The sequence below is a fragment of the Caenorhabditis remanei genome, chromosome III (genome assembly GCF_010183535.1).
Source record: "Caenorhabditis remanei strain PX506 chromosome III, whole genome shotgun sequence".
Classification (NCBI taxonomy): domain Eukaryota; kingdom Metazoa; phylum Nematoda; class Chromadorea; order Rhabditida; family Rhabditidae; genus Caenorhabditis; species Caenorhabditis remanei.
Genome location: NC_071330.1, coordinates 3,773,050 through 3,789,601, shown reverse-complemented (window position 1 = coordinate 3,789,601; position 16,552 = coordinate 3,773,050). Strand labels below are relative to the sequence as shown.

At 39.2% G+C, this 16,552-nt stretch overlaps 4 protein-coding genes across 4 annotated transcripts; 2 read left to right on the top strand and 2 right to left on the bottom strand.

The window, feature by feature from the left end:
- Positions 1–6,709: 6,709 nt before the first annotated feature.
- On the top strand, positions 6,710–8,498 carry GCK72_008901 (uncharacterized protein; the record flags this gene model as incomplete). Its single annotated transcript, XM_003095920.2, has 7 exons — positions 6,710–7,639; positions 7,689–7,772; positions 7,819–7,896; positions 7,949–8,025; positions 8,074–8,146; positions 8,195–8,350; positions 8,403–8,498. 7 exons carry the CDS (start codon positions 6,710–6,712, stop codon positions 8,496–8,498), a joined length of 1,494 nt encoding a protein of 497 aa, XP_003095968.2.
- A 183-nt stretch (positions 8,499–8,681) lies between these two features.
- GCK72_008900 (uncharacterized protein) lies at positions 8,682–11,045 on the bottom strand (the record flags this gene model as incomplete). Its single annotated transcript, XM_003095912.2, has 4 exons — positions 8,682–8,918; positions 9,555–9,905; positions 10,740–10,910; positions 10,959–11,045. The coding sequence occupies 4 exons, from the start codon at positions 11,043–11,045 to the stop codon at positions 8,682–8,684; spliced, it is 846 nt and encodes a 281-aa protein (XP_003095960.2).
- A 474-nt stretch (positions 11,046–11,519) lies between these two features.
- GCK72_008899 (uncharacterized protein) lies at positions 11,520–12,114 on the bottom strand (the record flags this gene model as incomplete). The annotated part of the gene is made up of 3 exons (XM_003095886.2): positions 11,520–11,747; positions 11,818–11,963; positions 12,012–12,114. 3 exons carry the CDS (start codon positions 12,112–12,114, stop codon positions 11,520–11,522), a joined length of 477 nt encoding a protein of 158 aa, XP_003095934.1.
- A 440-nt stretch (positions 12,115–12,554) lies between these two features.
- On the top strand, positions 12,555–16,534 carry GCK72_008898 (uncharacterized protein; the record flags this gene model as incomplete). The annotated part of the gene is made up of 9 exons (XM_053727108.1): positions 12,555–12,632; positions 12,685–12,731; positions 13,002–13,091; positions 13,136–13,322; positions 13,679–14,071; positions 14,116–14,366; positions 15,550–15,822; positions 15,983–16,275; positions 16,449–16,534. The coding sequence occupies 9 exons, from the start codon at positions 12,555–12,557 to the stop codon at positions 16,532–16,534; spliced, it is 1,698 nt and encodes a 565-aa protein (XP_053586685.1).
- Between the last annotated feature and the right edge of the window lie 18 nt (positions 16,535–16,552).

Here is a 16,552-nt window from a genome sequence, read left to right as displayed (position 1 = left end):
GTTGTGTGCAAAAAAAATGAAGGACACTCCTTTTTATAGGGGGTTTACGTTTTATGGGGTTTCGGGGTTTTTTTTGTGTCTTTTAATATTATTCTGCTGAGCAGGTCGGAGCCGGCACTTGTTCTGAAATTCCAAATTTAATACAAGTGATTTACACAATTTTCGACCCAAATTCAGCTGTGTTTAGCCCCAAATATCACCGAGTAAGTCTCTGTGGGTCATTTGGCACGATTTCTGCAGGAATTTGAAAAGCAACAGATGTAAAACACATGCAACATATTTCCACCAGTGGCGTTGTACCACAGTTGGCCATTTGTGTTTGTCGATCATCTGTCCAGTCGAGAATCTTCTTTAAATGGCTGGAACCGAATTCATGATTCATTATGTTATTATTATTAACAGCAACAGTTCGTATGCGTCACTCTATGTATAACATACAAATTGCTGATCATATATTTCGTAAGCATTGTTATTTTTGTTAGCATTGTTTTTTTTCATTCACAATTTATTTTCATTGTCTTCCTTTCTCCTACATGGTGATTATGCAGTACCCGAAGATCTGTTCAAATTGTTCACGCATACCGTAAATACTGTATTATAACGGCACCCCATCTATACTCAGAATTCATGAATGTGATCATCCCGGTGTCTTTTTTTGGTTCTGATTAGAAGCAGCGTGATTATTAACTTCTTGATCAGCCGATAGAACTCCCAAAAAAAGTTTTTCCGGTAAATTTTTATAAGTTTCTGAAACCACAAAATTTCTCTGGGAGCCGGTTGAAAAATATAACGGCATGCCGTTATAATACAGTATTTACGGTATGTTGATTAGGACCAAGTTTCAGAGGGAAGGTCTTTGAATCTGAAACCTGAGGTCCAACAATTGTGACCTGAATGTAGAGTTTGTGTTTTGTGGGTAAATTCTCTTTGAGAAGCAATTCCAGATTAACTTTCTTTAAATAATGACTGATTCAGTATATATAATTTTGAATATTTGGAATTGATCGTTGATTTTCTGATCTTGTGCACGGTTTTAGTAGAGCACCCCTTTGAGCTTGAAACTTGCTCTGTTCCAGCTTTAAAAATAATTCCATTGTCTTACAAGAGCCCAACAGTTGAACCACCAACCATGACTCATTATTTTCGAAATGGAACGTTCTTGTTTCCAGAAAGTTCCATTCCTTATTAAGACATTTTGCTCAGCTGTGACTGTAAACTGTATTATAACAGAATGCCTTTTTTTCAATCAACTGTTTTGCAGAGACGTTCAGGAGTTTCTGAAACTCATGAAAGGATGTTTTCTCCTTCTGATATTTGTTTTTTCAATTCGAATTCCCATTGACATAAAAGTGAATGGTCATTTTAATGTGATACATCACATAAAATTGGTGATAATTCGTGAGAATATTTTGATTGGAGGGTTGTGTGCAAGAAAATGAAGGACACTATTTTTTTATGGGGGCCGACGTTTTATGGGTTTTATTTATTTATTTATTTATTTAATTTACGTCCGCAAGGGTACGTGATAGACAAAAATATGTATCAGTTCAATTTAGCCGTGTTCCAATTTCCTGTATTCGTAGCACAATTGCAACTTTTTCTTTTTCTTATTTCTTGGAACAAACTTTTTTTCGAGGGAGATTGGAGATGAATTAGCATGCTTATAGTTCTTAAACTCGATATCCAGTGTGTCCAAAGTCACGATTTCACTACGAAAGATCATAACGAAGATACGAAAAGCTATCCATGTTTGGCGTCTGATTTTCATCACCTTCTTCCTCTGATCTTTCCGGCGTTTCTTGAGTTTTTTCAGCTTCCGCATTCTTTGAAGTTTGGCGTAAGCCTGCTTTTCGGCCCATTCTTGCTTCTGCTCACTTACATTCCTTTTGATTTGTTCTCTTTTCTTCGTTACTCTCCACCTTTCATGTCGCAGAACTTCCTTACGAAACTCAGCGTCCTCCCGAAATTCCTTCTCCAACCTTTGCACAAATTTATCGACAGAGTCGTTGATTAACGTGTCCCAGCTCGCGTCATCAAATACCATGTCGATTGCCCGTTCGATTCCTTACGTCTTCCTAACAAATGTTCGTCCGACCTCCCATGAATGAAAAAAAACGGGGAATGAAAAAAAACGGGGAATGAAAAAAAACGGGGAATGAAAAAAAACGGGGAATGAAAAAAAACGGGGAATGGTTTTCGGGTTTTTTGTTTTGTTTCGAGAATATGATTTTTAAAAAATTATTTTCCTGAGCAGGTCGGAGCCGGCGCTTCTTTTTTAGAGCATTATTTCATAAGTTTGGAAATGATAATTGATGGTCATTACCATTCGTGTAAATTCATATTTATCAAAGACCCGGATAGTTGCCGCCAAGATTCAAAATTCAAAATTCCTTTTTTTTTGCGAAAAGTAACATTTTCGGCTATGATTCAGAATTAGAAGAAATTCATAAAAACAACTAAAAATGTTCACATTTCGGATTAAAAGTTGAAAAAATGCCAAAATTGTTTTTTTATTGCTTTTTTTTAAGCCGGGCCTTGTCGGGGCTTGCAGGACCGAGCCGGGCCTTGACAAGAATGACTTTTAGTGGTGAATTCTAAGCATAGAGTGAGTGTGCCGTTCTAATGCAGGTGCCAGTATTCTCTGGTACTTCAGAGTTGTAGTGAATATAGTAAGATCCGTATTGCTGATTACAATAAGGACTCCTGACTGGGATTCTCCTACCTTTTTCCACCAAAATCCAACTTTCTCGTCCCAAAATCTCAATTCCCCTGATCTGAGTCAGATCGTGAGTCACCTAAGCGCATCGTGAACGTCCATTACAAAATTGAAAGAAAACCATCCGATATGAATCTGGCGTATCTCTTTTTCTGTTCGAACCGCTCGATTCCGTTTATTACGTTTTTTTCAAGTTGACAGGTGGTGCAACATGTGCAACTTTTTTGTTTTCCGTACCATGGCACTGTGCATTCCATCTGTATTAGTCTACCAGATGTTCCATTTTTTCAGCAAGTTTTTTGTTGGATATGATACAACGCTTTTCGCTTTTTCCTCAAGTTCAAAAATTCAGAACTCTATCTAAAAAAAGAATTCTCAGACAATAATGATTCAACCAAATTTTTCAAAATTTCCCCCAAGATATCAATTAGATAAGGATCACAAATTATTATTTGTTGTTCACATTTATTCGGAATACGTGATCTTATAAATATCAATCTAGATGAGATTAAACTACAAATTTTCCTGATTGGGAATTAACCTGACAGATGTCTCGGGCCATAAGCCTTACCTATTAGGAGATAATCCGACACATAAACGTTTCTGGATTAGGACTAGATTGCATGTGAGTTTGATCTTTTCGCAATCGACGTAAGCCCCAAATTTTCTCGACTTTGTCCATTTCTGAGTACAAAATCTACTCAAATGATGGATTTTGAAATTTGTAGTGGAGATTTGTAGCATTTGAAATCCAGAATCTTTGTTATTTCAAATCTGAAAATTGTTTTGACAATTGACCTCTGTGAACCAACCGAGTTTATTTTTGGAGCTACCTTTCTTCAATATTTGAAATTCGCGGTTTTTCCAGAGCTAGATCCGAGAAGGACCGGTGTATACGATTCTGTCCAACTTCATAGTACAACTTTTTTTAAAAACGCTTTAGAGTTTGGACAGAGACTAAATTCACATAATGTTTTGAACATTTTTACTGGAATTTAGGAAAAAACTCAGATAAATTGGTACATTTTTTAAATCGGACTGACCGAGATAGGCTGAGTCTTAGGGAAGTTAAACCGGTCCGTCCGAGAGTTGCAAAATTTTGGGAATTTTGTGATTTTTCATGACCAACTCAAAGGACCACCTTCAACGCTAACTACGAAACCTTCCTAGGAGAGTTTCGGTATGAAACAGCACACTAATTCAGAATCTATTTTCTATTTTTCCCAAAGACCTCCCTGAATTGAGATATCGAGCTCTCCAGTGCTAAATTGGTAAATTTTCAGAGGCTCATAAAGCTCCGTTTGAGTACTGAAACTTTGTCATCAATTTTCTTGGTTTAGGCAACGCCCACTGCTCGATTTCCACTCGAGAAGTACTGTAGACTGACTCGGTCATATACGCTCCATTGCTAAAAATTAAGGTTACGGTAGACTTCGCCTCCTCCAGTAAAACAGATTCAAATGAATTTCCGTATGGTTGCTGTAGTGCAAAAGTCAAAGAGCCGTTCAGCAAGAATCGAAAACCGATTCAGAATCAGTAAACTATCAGCACTCCAATAATCTAAATTTCATTTCAAAACGCCACCTTAATGTCAGAAGGTTCCCTTTTTTCAGTCATACCTAAATCACCGATGGTCAGTCTTAAATCCACTGAAGCCTACGGTCTCTACTGAAGTATGAAAGATAACATGGGCGGCTCGTAAACATCACGGACCAGTGAATTCATTAATCAGTGCACTCGCCACATTGGCTTATTATGAATCGGAGCGTAGGAAATTTGAGTCGCTTCGGTGTTCCCCCTTTCCCACTGACCGACGTAACTGACTATGAGGTATAATGAGCATTTTTGTAATTGAGTATCTCAATGGATGCGATAGAGCGCACTTGCAAGAGTTTTGGCATACTGTAGCTTTGAAAACTTTTTATTGTTTTTTGTTTTCCTCAAAATGTTTATGTTTACGAACACTCAACCCCAGTCTACGCTTTTTTTCCAAAAAAAAAAATTTGACCAGGTGTCCAAAAAACATTCTCCCTTTTTCTCTGCTAAGAAAAAGAAACATGTGGATTAGAAACCTTAGTCGACTAGCAGATGAACGTTTCCAATTTATGTTTCAACATAAAAAGGGAAGTCTCTCCGACTCCATTGTCGCCAGGCAACCTACTCTTCTGACATTTCTTGTTTTTTGTTATTGGCTTCAGAAGAAAAAAACGAGCCATTTCCTGTCAGCCAACACTTTGTTTACCATTGAAACACGTCTATATTATCAGATATTATATAGTTTTTGTTATTTCAGGTGATACTAATTTTACTTGTTTTTCCATGGCTTTGTTTAGGACTTTAGGGATTTCACTAATAGGATCAATCTTATTTTTTTTTAGCAGTTCGTCTGGACTGGATCTCAGATAAGTTCCAATTTTCCAGTTTTTAAAAAAAAGTTTTGGGGCACAAGAAGCCGTGGCCTAACTGTATCAGATCTGAAATAAGTGGAATTCTATATAGATGTGTTCCTGAGATTCTGATATGAATCTGACGTCATTTAGAGTCTTTTATTGTGATTGCGGATATCGACGATTACAGAAAATCGTTAGTTACAGTAGTGTTTCAAATCTGAAAACTTTTGAGATTCGAGCCCGGAAAGTCTACGTCAGAGAATCGAAAGTATCCGTACAACCAGTATCAATTGAAACGAAGTCAAATTTTCACAGAACTCGAATGCACTTATGGGATTACGGTTTCCTAGTTTTCATGAGTATTGGTGCAGTTTAGATAGCTTTCTGATTAACCGGACGCTTCACCCTTTTTTCTTGAATTCTCTCTTCTTCCCATTTCTCTTATTTTATCATCTCGGTAGTCTTCTCACAACCGCGCTCTACCGAAATTCCAAAAAAAAAACTTGAAGATGTCATCAACGCTGGAATGTCTGAAACTGTCTTTACTGCATATTCAGTTCTATTTAAATTTTTATTAAGTTATCAGCCTGTTGCCTTCTCACAATCAAGTTCTTCCGATATCCCAAAAACATCTCAATTTTTCATAAAATTCCAACAGAACCGCTTTGAACTTTGATCCTCGATTCCATTCTGATTTCAATCATAATCTTCCCCAAGTAAACAATCTGACGTGTCCAACCCACGCTCTTCTAAATCCGGAGCAACTCTTTCGAAATAATATGTCATTTCGGCATTTACCATTGTACATAATTGCGGTTCTGAAACCATAAATTTCAGACAAAGTTTTTCGGGGAAATGTGGCATTAATAGATTGTTTATAAGATAAAAGATAATAATAGGGATTGCTGATTTGGGAATTCTGAATGGGAATCAGAGTAATTCAGGGTTTTGGCTATGGACACCGCCCCCAGGCTCAAGAGAACTTCGGTCGCGGAATAGTAGTAGTAGTAGTAGTAGTTGCTGTATGTTTTTCATGATATTCTGAAATTCTGGAACTGAAAACAGCCAAAACAGTTAAAATATGGCCAGCACTGTAGTTCTAGACAAATATCAAAGGTATTAACCAGTTGGACGCTGGTGGCCCTAGGCAGTTCTATCTGGACAGCTGGTTTCATTTTTGTAAAGACGGCTCGGATTTCGTTATGGTGGTCTACTTAAACAGGAGATCCCGGCAGGTCCTGTTTTTGAGAGCCTCGGCAGGCAAAAATCTTCGTTCAAACGGCAATCCCTATGTCTTGTTTAGTATAGTCAGGACTTTCTAGGTTTCGATTTCATTTTCAAATCCTAGGTAACACCGGAACAAACGGAGATTCATCATGGCAGTTTCAAAATAACTTTTTTCGCAAAATCCAATTTCCGGTTAGCAGATTCAAAAGTTGCATTTGTTCTAGTCATGTGACCAGTTTCAAAACATATCATCTTCTTTCTTCCAGCCATTTCATTTTTATCCTCAACCTTTTTCAATTTGCTCTCTTCATTTCTCCCTTCCGTTCTCTATTCTCTTCAACTCAACATCAACTTTCCAGGAGCTTTCCAGGTATCCATGCCAATCACAATCAAACCAGAACCTGTCGATGAGGAGGTCATCATTGTGGCTCACGTGCGTAACAACGAGGATCAACTGGCTCCAATTCGACAAGAACAAAATGACCGTTTCATTATTGAAGAAGTGAATCGCCTGGTTGCAGCACATATGAATCAACATCAGGCTTCGGATAGTGAGAACGAAGCGCCGGTGCTTGAAGCACAAGTTTCACCAGACCAGGTTCCAATCCATCAAGTACATGGATCTCCTAATCAGGTTCCAACGCAACGTGTTTCACCGAACCAAGGCCAGGCTCTGATGCATCAAGTTCATGGCTCCCCGAATCAGGATCCAGTGCACCGTGTTTCACCTAACCAGGGGCAATTTCCAATGCACCAAGTTAATAACTCCCCGAACCAGGTTCCAACACAACGTGTTTCCCCCGATCATGGCCAGATTCTGATGCATCAAGTTCGTGGCTCCCCGAACCAGGCGCAAGTTCCAGTGCAACGTGTTTCGCCTAACCAGGGATCATTTCCAATGCATCAAGTTCATGGTTCTCCAATCCAGGCGCCAGTGCATCAGGCACAGGTTTCACCAGACGGGATTCCAATGCATCAAATAAATGGCTCTCCAAACCAGGCGCAAGTCCCTTTGCGACACAACCAGGTCCCTCTTCCTCCCCATCAAGGACACATTCCACCTAACCAGGCGGCCCCGGTTCCAATTCTTCCGGCACAACGTCCACCCAACCAACCACGTATGCCTGCCAATCAGAGACAGGTCCCAGCACGACAAGCCCCACCAAGCCAACGACGAATCTCGTGTGTTTCCCAGGTTCCTCCACGTCTACGATATCCTCCAGAGTATTACATTGGTCTTGCTGCTCAACTGACTCCAATGTTGATTCCATATGCGGAGGATGTTAACATTATCAGGGGAATGTTGGTACGTTAGAGCGAACTTACTTGCACGCATAAATTCATTTCATTTCCAGGTAATGAAAGAGGAAGCTGTCACATATGTTCACTTTCAACACGAAGCCGGAGGCGACTTCTCTCCTCCTGAATTCTACAAAGCGGTAAGCCCCGCCTCTCCACTTTCTATAGAATTCCATCCTTATTCAGATCGTCTTCCACCTCTTCAAACTCGCCCGAAAACGGAACCAACAACCGGTTTACCTTTCGATTTTGCACGTTATCATTGTAAGTTTTTTCAAGTCAAAAAATTTTGAAAATCAATTTTACAAAATTTCAGAAACGTCGCCTACAAGATGAAAATCCGGGAGTCCCTATTCCAGATTATCCAAGATTGGAGCAAATTGTGCAGGAATAGTGAGTACAATCGATTTCGTAGAACCAACAATATATTCATTTTTCCAGCCAAAGCCACGAGACAAATCCACGAAGACAGAGTCGTGCTCAAAAACAGGCGCGTCTGCAGGATTTATTCGAGGTGAGAATCTATCGATAGAGCGCGATTGCTACATATAAATTATTCCAGCGGATTTTCGGAGAAACCTATATTTTCCTGCTACGAGGCCATCAAAAGTACGGAAGGGCTCCACAATCGGTCTTCTTTTTCACCAGGTTCTGCGTGCTCCTGTTCAGTCTTGGTTTGGATGTGACCCCGTTCCTCGACTTCCACATTTCTAGATTAGTATGTGGAACAAACTTTTTTTTTTCAAATTCCCAATAAAATTGACTTTCAGCAACGCAATCTCCCACCGGATATCCATCCAAATTTCTACCAATCTATGAAAACTGCTTTCCATGAAGCCATGTCAAATGCTAACAATTCACCATAAATTCTTCCGTCTCCCCTCTCCGTCTCTACTCTCATAATATTTTACCTCTACCCTGATTTTTTTTCTCCAAACTCTGGTAGAGCACGTTGGCCATATTTCCCTCCATCTTCTCTTTCACGAAATCTTTATTTTTGATACAAATAAATATAACATTTTCACAGAAAACATTCTTATTAGATTCCATCAATACCACTTCTCGCTGTCGTCCTTTTTGATCTGCTCACGGAGTTCCTTCTCAGCGGATTCGTCGATTTTGCTCAAGTCACGGAATCCTTCGTCTCCAACGAAACAGATTTCGTGGGCGTCTGGATCCGCAAGAATCACCACTTGGACGTCAGCTTTGCCGGGAGTGTTGAGAGTGAGAAGTTCGTTGATGATGGTTCCGTTGGCTGCTTTCACTTTGTCTTGGAGGGATTGGAGCTGGAAAATAAAAAAAATTAGACATTTTTGAGTTAAAATCTCAAAATTAAAGCTCGAAGTTGGCGCTGTGCGGCTGTTTTGCAAAGTGGGCGTGGCCTAAATATGGGCGGAGCTTGAACTTAGCATGGTGCTGTCCTTGATTGTAAGTCTATATCTAGATTTGCTTTCTCTCAAAAAAATTATTCGCGATCACATCTTTTTGCAAGTATTTCGAAAATAACTTTTATAATAACGCGTCGAAGGTGCACCAGCTAATGGCGCTGTGCGGCAGTTTTGCAAAGTGGGCGTGGCCTAATTGCTTGGAAATCATTTTTAACAACTCATCGGTTCATTTTCAACATCGCTGTTTTTAAACTTTTTGAAAAAAAAGTTGAACTTGATGCTCAAAACCTCAATAAACATCTATGAAAGCTTTGCTACCTCGTGCGGCAGTTTTGCAAAGTGGGCGTGGCCTGAATTTGGGCGGCGCTTGAGGTTAGCATAATGATGTTTTTGACTTGAAGTCTGTATTTTACTCAAAAAACTATTCGCGATCAATCCACATTTCAAATATTTCGAAAATAACTTTTACATTAACGCGCCGAAGGTGCGCCAGGTTCTGTTTCGAATTAAAACTTTCTTGAAACTTAAACGCACCTTATCCCCTGGATAGGAGAATGCGATTCTTCCGAATCCAGTCTTTCTATCAATCTTCTCTCCCGATTGAACAATTTCCAATTCACATTGACCCTCTCCGTAACACAAACGAATTCTTGTCTTCTTTTCCTCAACAATCGGCATTTCGAGCACTTCATTCCAGTATTTCTTCGATTTCTCCAAATCGCCGACGTTCAATAGAACTCTCAACACACGTGGCGATTGGTCGGATTTTCCGATTTTGAATTCGTGACCATCGGGATCTTTCACTGCGAGACGGCCACATCCAGATTTACGGTGGTCGATTGTGGAGATTTTCTCGAATAATTGGTCAGAGTCGATGACGATTGCCTGGAAATGAGAGAGTGGAAAAGTTGAAATTTCAGTTTTTAAAATAGAAATTATGTATCAAAACGTTGTCTTTGAAAGTTTTTGGCCGACTTCTGTCTATCATCACCGAAATAATCTTTAGCAACTTCGCCTGAAGTACGGAAGAACAATAAGTTTCTCTAAAAAATTTCAATTCTCTGAAAGAATTTCGAAAATGTTTTTTGAGCATGTTGGAACCGAAGTCCGAAAATACATTTGTTGACAACTTTTCTGCAAAACCACGAGATTTTCTCAATTAAAAAAAAATTTTTGTTCAAAATACTTGGTTTTCAGGTTAAAAACTATAGCAAAATGCAATTTTTGTTCTGGAAATCGTTAAATTAGGCATTTTGACAGTGGAAATCGTGTTCTTTTGTGATGAAATTGACATTTTCTTCACCAAAATACGTTTAATGCCGAAAAATCGCAAAAACTATAAGGAAAATTCAATTTTTACTCCAAAATGTTAGTTTTTATCCATAAAACGTAGTTTTATCTCGAATATCCTGCTTTTCAACTGAAAATTTAAAAAAAAAACACAATTTTTCATGTCGAAAACTGAGTTTCACAGCAAATCACAATACAAATAACGAGTTTTTCAATGAGCAATTGCCGAAACATCATATTTTCACTTTTTTCGCGAATTTCCTTGAAATTGTTCAAAAAATCTTCAATAAAATTGAAAATTCTTCAGCACAGAGGGTTCCGTATACGGCTATAGCAGCTGTTGAAGAAGCAATTTCAAATAGTTAAAGTATTTTTCTCGGTAAATTACTATAATCTCTCAAATCAACACGTTTCGAGATTCTCCCTTACTCGATAATCATTACCCAATTCATACTTATGAATCGGATAGTTGTAGGTGAGTTCCAGAACGAAATGATCGTCTTCCGATCCATATCCGATCATCGTCTTACTCCATCTTTCATCGTACGGCCCGTTGCAGCTCGCCTCGCATCCTTTATCGAACTCCTCATGGCGGAGAACCTAGAATTGTAATCGTTTGCTAGTTGCCGTCCTTTTCTAGAATTTAACCTTCATATCCAACACTTTCGTGTAAAAATCGATAGTCTTGGCACGATTTGCCACTTTGAAGACGTAGTGAAGAGCACGAGCGGTCATTCTGAAAATGATTTCATTTTATTATGGGAAGCAAAAGAAATAAAGTCGCCTGGCAACCAAGACGCGCTGTCTCGCAAACGAATACCTAGAAAAATCGATAGAAACGCAATAGGCAAGACATGAAAAGAAAAGAAAACTGCAAAAGAAAAGAACAATAAAATGAAACGATACTGAGCGGTTGGAGGACGGACGCGCAGAAATGATGCATTAGTACGATTGGTTCTCTTTTTCGAGTAAATAAAAACAAATTGGGGGCCAAACACCAAAGGGGCAGAGCCTAGTAACAACGGATTCATGACAACAGGAATTTATTTTTGAACGGAGAAAGAGAAAAGAAAAAGGAGAACAACTACCAATAAACATACTAAAAGTATTTAGGAAACATCGAAAATCGGGTGGAAAAGGCGAAAAACATGGGAGAAAGAGTTGGAGTTCTCCGCTCCATTTTAATATCTAGACACAGAGAAAAAGTGATTAGGCGAATCGGGCCTTGCATTGCTTGAAAATGTCGTTGAATCCGTTGCAGAGAGAGACGTCCGATTGGTTTTGAGCGCACTCGACGAATTGTCTCCACTCGAATTCGCATGGCTGAGCGTAAGTCGTGGCTTGTGGAGCACCGACTGGAGCTGCTTGTTGAACTGGAGCTTGCTCAGCAGCATGGCTGGAACCTCCTCCGGTGAACATTCCTCCGACAGCGTGTCCCTGGAAAAAAGAAAAAATTAGAATGCTTCGAATAGAGGTGATGATTGTTTTTCAATTCGCTTCAACTCACCACAGCTGACCCGATGGCGACTCCTCCAGCAGTGGCGGCCATTTGAGCCATCAATCCTGGTCCTTGAGATGGAGCTCCCATTGGTGCGCCCATTGGTGTTGGGTGAGCTCCTGGAGCTGGGTGGGCAGCTGGAGCAGCGGCAGCGGCTGGAAAACTTGGATTAAGCGACAGTGACTTTGGTAGGAAAAACAAACCTGGTCGTGGTGGAGCAGAGAATGAAGACTGGGCTGGTGCCGGGCGTGGAGCCGAACGGACTGGAGAGGAGGCAGCTGGGGAAGCAGTGCGCCGACGAACCATTCTGAAAAATACAATTAATAAGAAAGGAATGAATATAAGAATATAAATTTTTCAGAGAAAAAGCGAAGAGAAAGAGAGAAATAATCTGTAAAAAAATATATCAACAGAACTCAGCCAAATAGAATAGTTAAAGAAGTTTCCAAAAAATTTCACTTATTGAACCGAGTTCGCTACTCAAAAACAACAGATCGGTTGCACCGGGAAGCTTTTATAACGGTCATTAGTGACGAAATAGTTCAAAAGTCACATGATCATACTCTGGTCGACACGAAATGATGAGATAGCGTTGCGAAATTAGAAACGTGATAACCTGAAGTGATAGGCGGGTTCAACGTGGATTTTAGATGAATTGGGGAATGATTTCCACGTGGAAGGATATGCAAAAACAGCTATCAGAGGAGGGTACATTTTTAACGATTCTATTTTGTTTTTTCTCAAAAATGAACACAAAATTATCAGTTGGAGGACGAAAAAGATGTACCGCTGGATATGAATCTGTTGATACGAATAGTTCAAAGGTGAAATTAGACAAACATAACTCAAAATCATATCAAATCGACGGAAGTTCAGATTAACGATGCCGTGACGCCCATCACGGTTACCTGGGAAAACATTGAGTAAGTTCTGTGAAAACTGAAGGATTCTGAGCGAAAATCGAAAATAACCCTACATATTATCATTTTTTCTACTAAAATTACGATAAAATTCGCTTTTTCGTGTGAAAAATCATAGAAAATTCGAGAAAAATGCGATAAAATGATGGCAACTTGCTCGTAGTTCCTGACGCATTCGACGTAGAGTACGCAAACACCGAGGGTACACCGTAGTCTTTGTGAAATACGAGGGAGTTTAAAATTGAGTTTTTCCGAATTGAAACTTAATTTCAGAGTGAAAACAAGAAAGAAAGGAAAGATTCTGTTGAATAACGTCTCAGGAATAGCAAAACCTGGCGAAATGGTGGCATTGATGGGTGCAAGGTAAAAATTTTCATGACTAAAATAAAAAATAACGAAAAATTTAGTGGCGCCGGTAAAACAACACTACTGAATGTGCTAATGGATAGAAATATGAAGGGATTGGAAATGGAAGGGACAGTGAAAGTGAATGGAAACGAGATTGGGCAGAGTATTTCGTTGATTTCCGGTTTTGCACAACAACAGGAAATATTCGTACCAACGTTGACAGTCGATGAGTATTTGATGATTCAGGTAAAGAAAATTTGTTTTTAAATATAGTTTTAAGTTAATAATGATTAATTTGAAGGAAAACAAAGGAAGAAAATAGCAAAAAAATACAGTAAACTTGCTCGTAGAATAAAATGTGTTGTACGCATATGTACGCAAACACCAAGCTTGCTGGAATTAGCGCGGGACTTTGAAATTAGTTTTCAGTAATTTTAACTTGAAAAATACTCATTTTCAATGCAATGATTAAAAACTTAAGCTAATTATGCTCATAATTGCCTATAATTAACAAAATTCCGGCTAGAGCATTCATTAGCTTACTGAAAATAAAAATAAAACGTTTGCGCACAAAGTACAGTACCCCAAGACAATTCATTTAGGCGAAACTACGAATGCAAGAGAGCCAAGCGATTCGTCGGGAGCGTGTTGACGAGATAATTGAAATGCTCGGGCTCAATAAGTGTCGAGATTCGAAAATTGGGAATCCTGGCTTAGTGAAAGGGATTTCTGGTGGTGAAGCACGTCGTCTGACGTTCGCATGTGAACTTCTCTCGAATCCATCTCTAATGTTCGCAGATGAACCAACATCTGGTTTAGACTCTTTTATGGCTGCCAGTGTTGTTCAGATTATGAGAAATTTGGCGAATTCCGGAAGAACTTTGATTGCAATCATTCATCAACCGACTGCAGATTTGTATTTTCAATTCAATAAGATTATTTTCTTGTCTTTGGGAAGAACTGCGTTTATGGGGACACCACAGGAATCTATTAATGTAAGTGGAAGATTCAGAAAATAATACTAGCTTCCTTTTTTCAGTTCTTTTCCGATTGTGGTCATCCCATCCCGAAATCCTTCAATCCTCCTGAATGGATTCAGACAAAACTGTCGATTCAGCCGACTGAAGAAGAGAAAAGTCAGGAAAGAATTGAGCACATTATCAGTTACTACGAGAATTGTCAGATCTCCACCAAATCGTCTACAGAAGTCAGAACGAATCCGACGACAGATCTGCCACCGTTTATTGAGAATCCTGGGTTTTTCACGGAGACGGGAGCACTTTTGAAGAGGTTTGTGCTGGCTTACAAGGCTTTTTCTTTGACATGTGCCTAATGTAATACTACAGTAACCCTATCATTCACCTTATCAAGTTTCAACACCAAGTAACAGTAACTTATTGTAGTACAGTACTCGGCAGAAAGGTACGAACTTTGACCGTTTTCAGTTGATATTGTCAAACTTTGAGCGTGTGTCATAGTAATTCTGATTGTCACACCCTGTAGGTTTTTAATGAATCATACAGATCAAAAGTAGAGCTTCATTTTTGTAGTTGACAACTTTTTTGTACGGACACTCCCTAGACAGTTATGGTCATTTTGAGACGAAAGCTCAAAAATCGCACTATTTTTCACTGAAATTGGTCGATTTGAGGGAGAAATTACTTTGTCGATATGTAACTTGCTACGGAGTGTCCGCACAAAAATGTTGTCAACTACAAAGATGAAACTCTACTTTTGATCTGTAGGATTCATTATTTAAAAACCTACTAGGTGTGACAATCAGAATTACCATGACACACTGTCGAAGATAGACTATTTCCACTGAAAACGAACAAAGCTCGCATATTTTTGCACGGTATTGTAGCTACAGCAGAGCTGTGCGGAAGTAAAATTTTTGAAAAGGGAAGAAGGAAGAAGGAAGAAGGAAGTAACTTTTTCAAAAGGGAAGAAGGAAGAAGGAAGAAGGAAGTAAATTTTTCAAAAGGGAAGAAGGAAGAAGGAAGAAAAAAGTGAAAAAAGCCCGGAAGAAGGAAGAAGGAAGGAAGAAGGAAGGAAGAAGGAAGTTGAGTTCCGAACCGGGAAATCGGAAGTTAATTTTGAAAATGACAAATTTGTGGAAACTTTTTTCTAGTCATCTCTGAAAACGAATTTTGATGTTGTTTCATACAAAATTCCGTTAAAAACCACCAAAATTCCGCCAAAATTCCGTCGAAAATTAAAATTTTTTAGTAAAGTTTTCAATGGAAGAAGGAACAAGGAACAAGGAAATAAAATTTCTTTGAAAAGGAAGAAGGAAGAAGGAAGAAGGAAGTGAAATTTTCAAAAAGGAAGAAGGAAGAAGGAATAAAAACGTGAAAAAAACCCGGAAGAAGGAAGAAGGAATTCGAAGGAAGGAATTCCGCACAGCTCTGAGCTACAGTAACCTAGAATCTGAGTTATAATGAATTCAATTCCTAAACCCCTCGTCTTTCAGAGCCTTCATCGACGTCGTCCGTTCTCCAGCCCAAATGCGAATGAAATTAATCCAAAAGATAGTGATGGGACTATTCATCGGATCTCTCTACTGGCAACAACCACTCGATCGTCGTGGCGTACAGAATACGAATAGTGCCTTGTATTTTCTGATTGCTGAGCTCACTTTCTCCACAATGTTTGGGATAATGACATTTATGGAGCACGAGTTGCCATTGATAGCAAGGGAATATCATGACGGATTGTTTTATGTCATCAGTTATTATGTTTCGAGGTGGGCAACTCGCTGTGCTTCTGAGATATCAAAATGTGGCTAACTAGCAGAACGCTCTTTTTGAAATGCTTTACATTTTATCAGTTGATCACTTTTAGCTATCTATAACAACCAAATTGTTATCTCCCTTCAAACTTATCAACTCTCTAATTTTTTCCAGATGCCTCGCATACCTCCCACTATTCACACTTGATGGAGCCATCATGGTTCTCATATCCTATTGGATGATAGGCTTAAACAACACGTGGCAACAAGTTCTGAAAAGTGTCCTGATTTCAGTGCTAGTCGAACAATCCGCCACGTCATGTGGTCTCTTTCTTGCGTGTCTTTTTGAGACAACCTCAGTCGCCATTGCCTTCGCAGTTCCAGCATCTGGCTTGTTTGCCTTGTTGAGTGGATTATATGGAAACACTAGCAACTTTCCAGTCTACATTCGATGGATGCAATGGACCAGTTGGTTTAGGTAGACAGACACACAGACAGACTATTGGAAATCACTTTCAGATACGGTTTCGAGGGACTCGTTGTCAATCAGTGGTCTCGAGTGGATAATTCATCGTATACTAACTTCTATCGCGACGTTATCCTAGACCAATTTTCCTTCAAACATGATAACTACCATCTAGATGTCATTGGTCTCTCTTCCATCGTCGTCTTCTTCTATTTGGCCGGATTCATTGCCCTTCTCGTCAGAATCAGACTCTCTCGTTGATCTCTATCAATTTCTAAG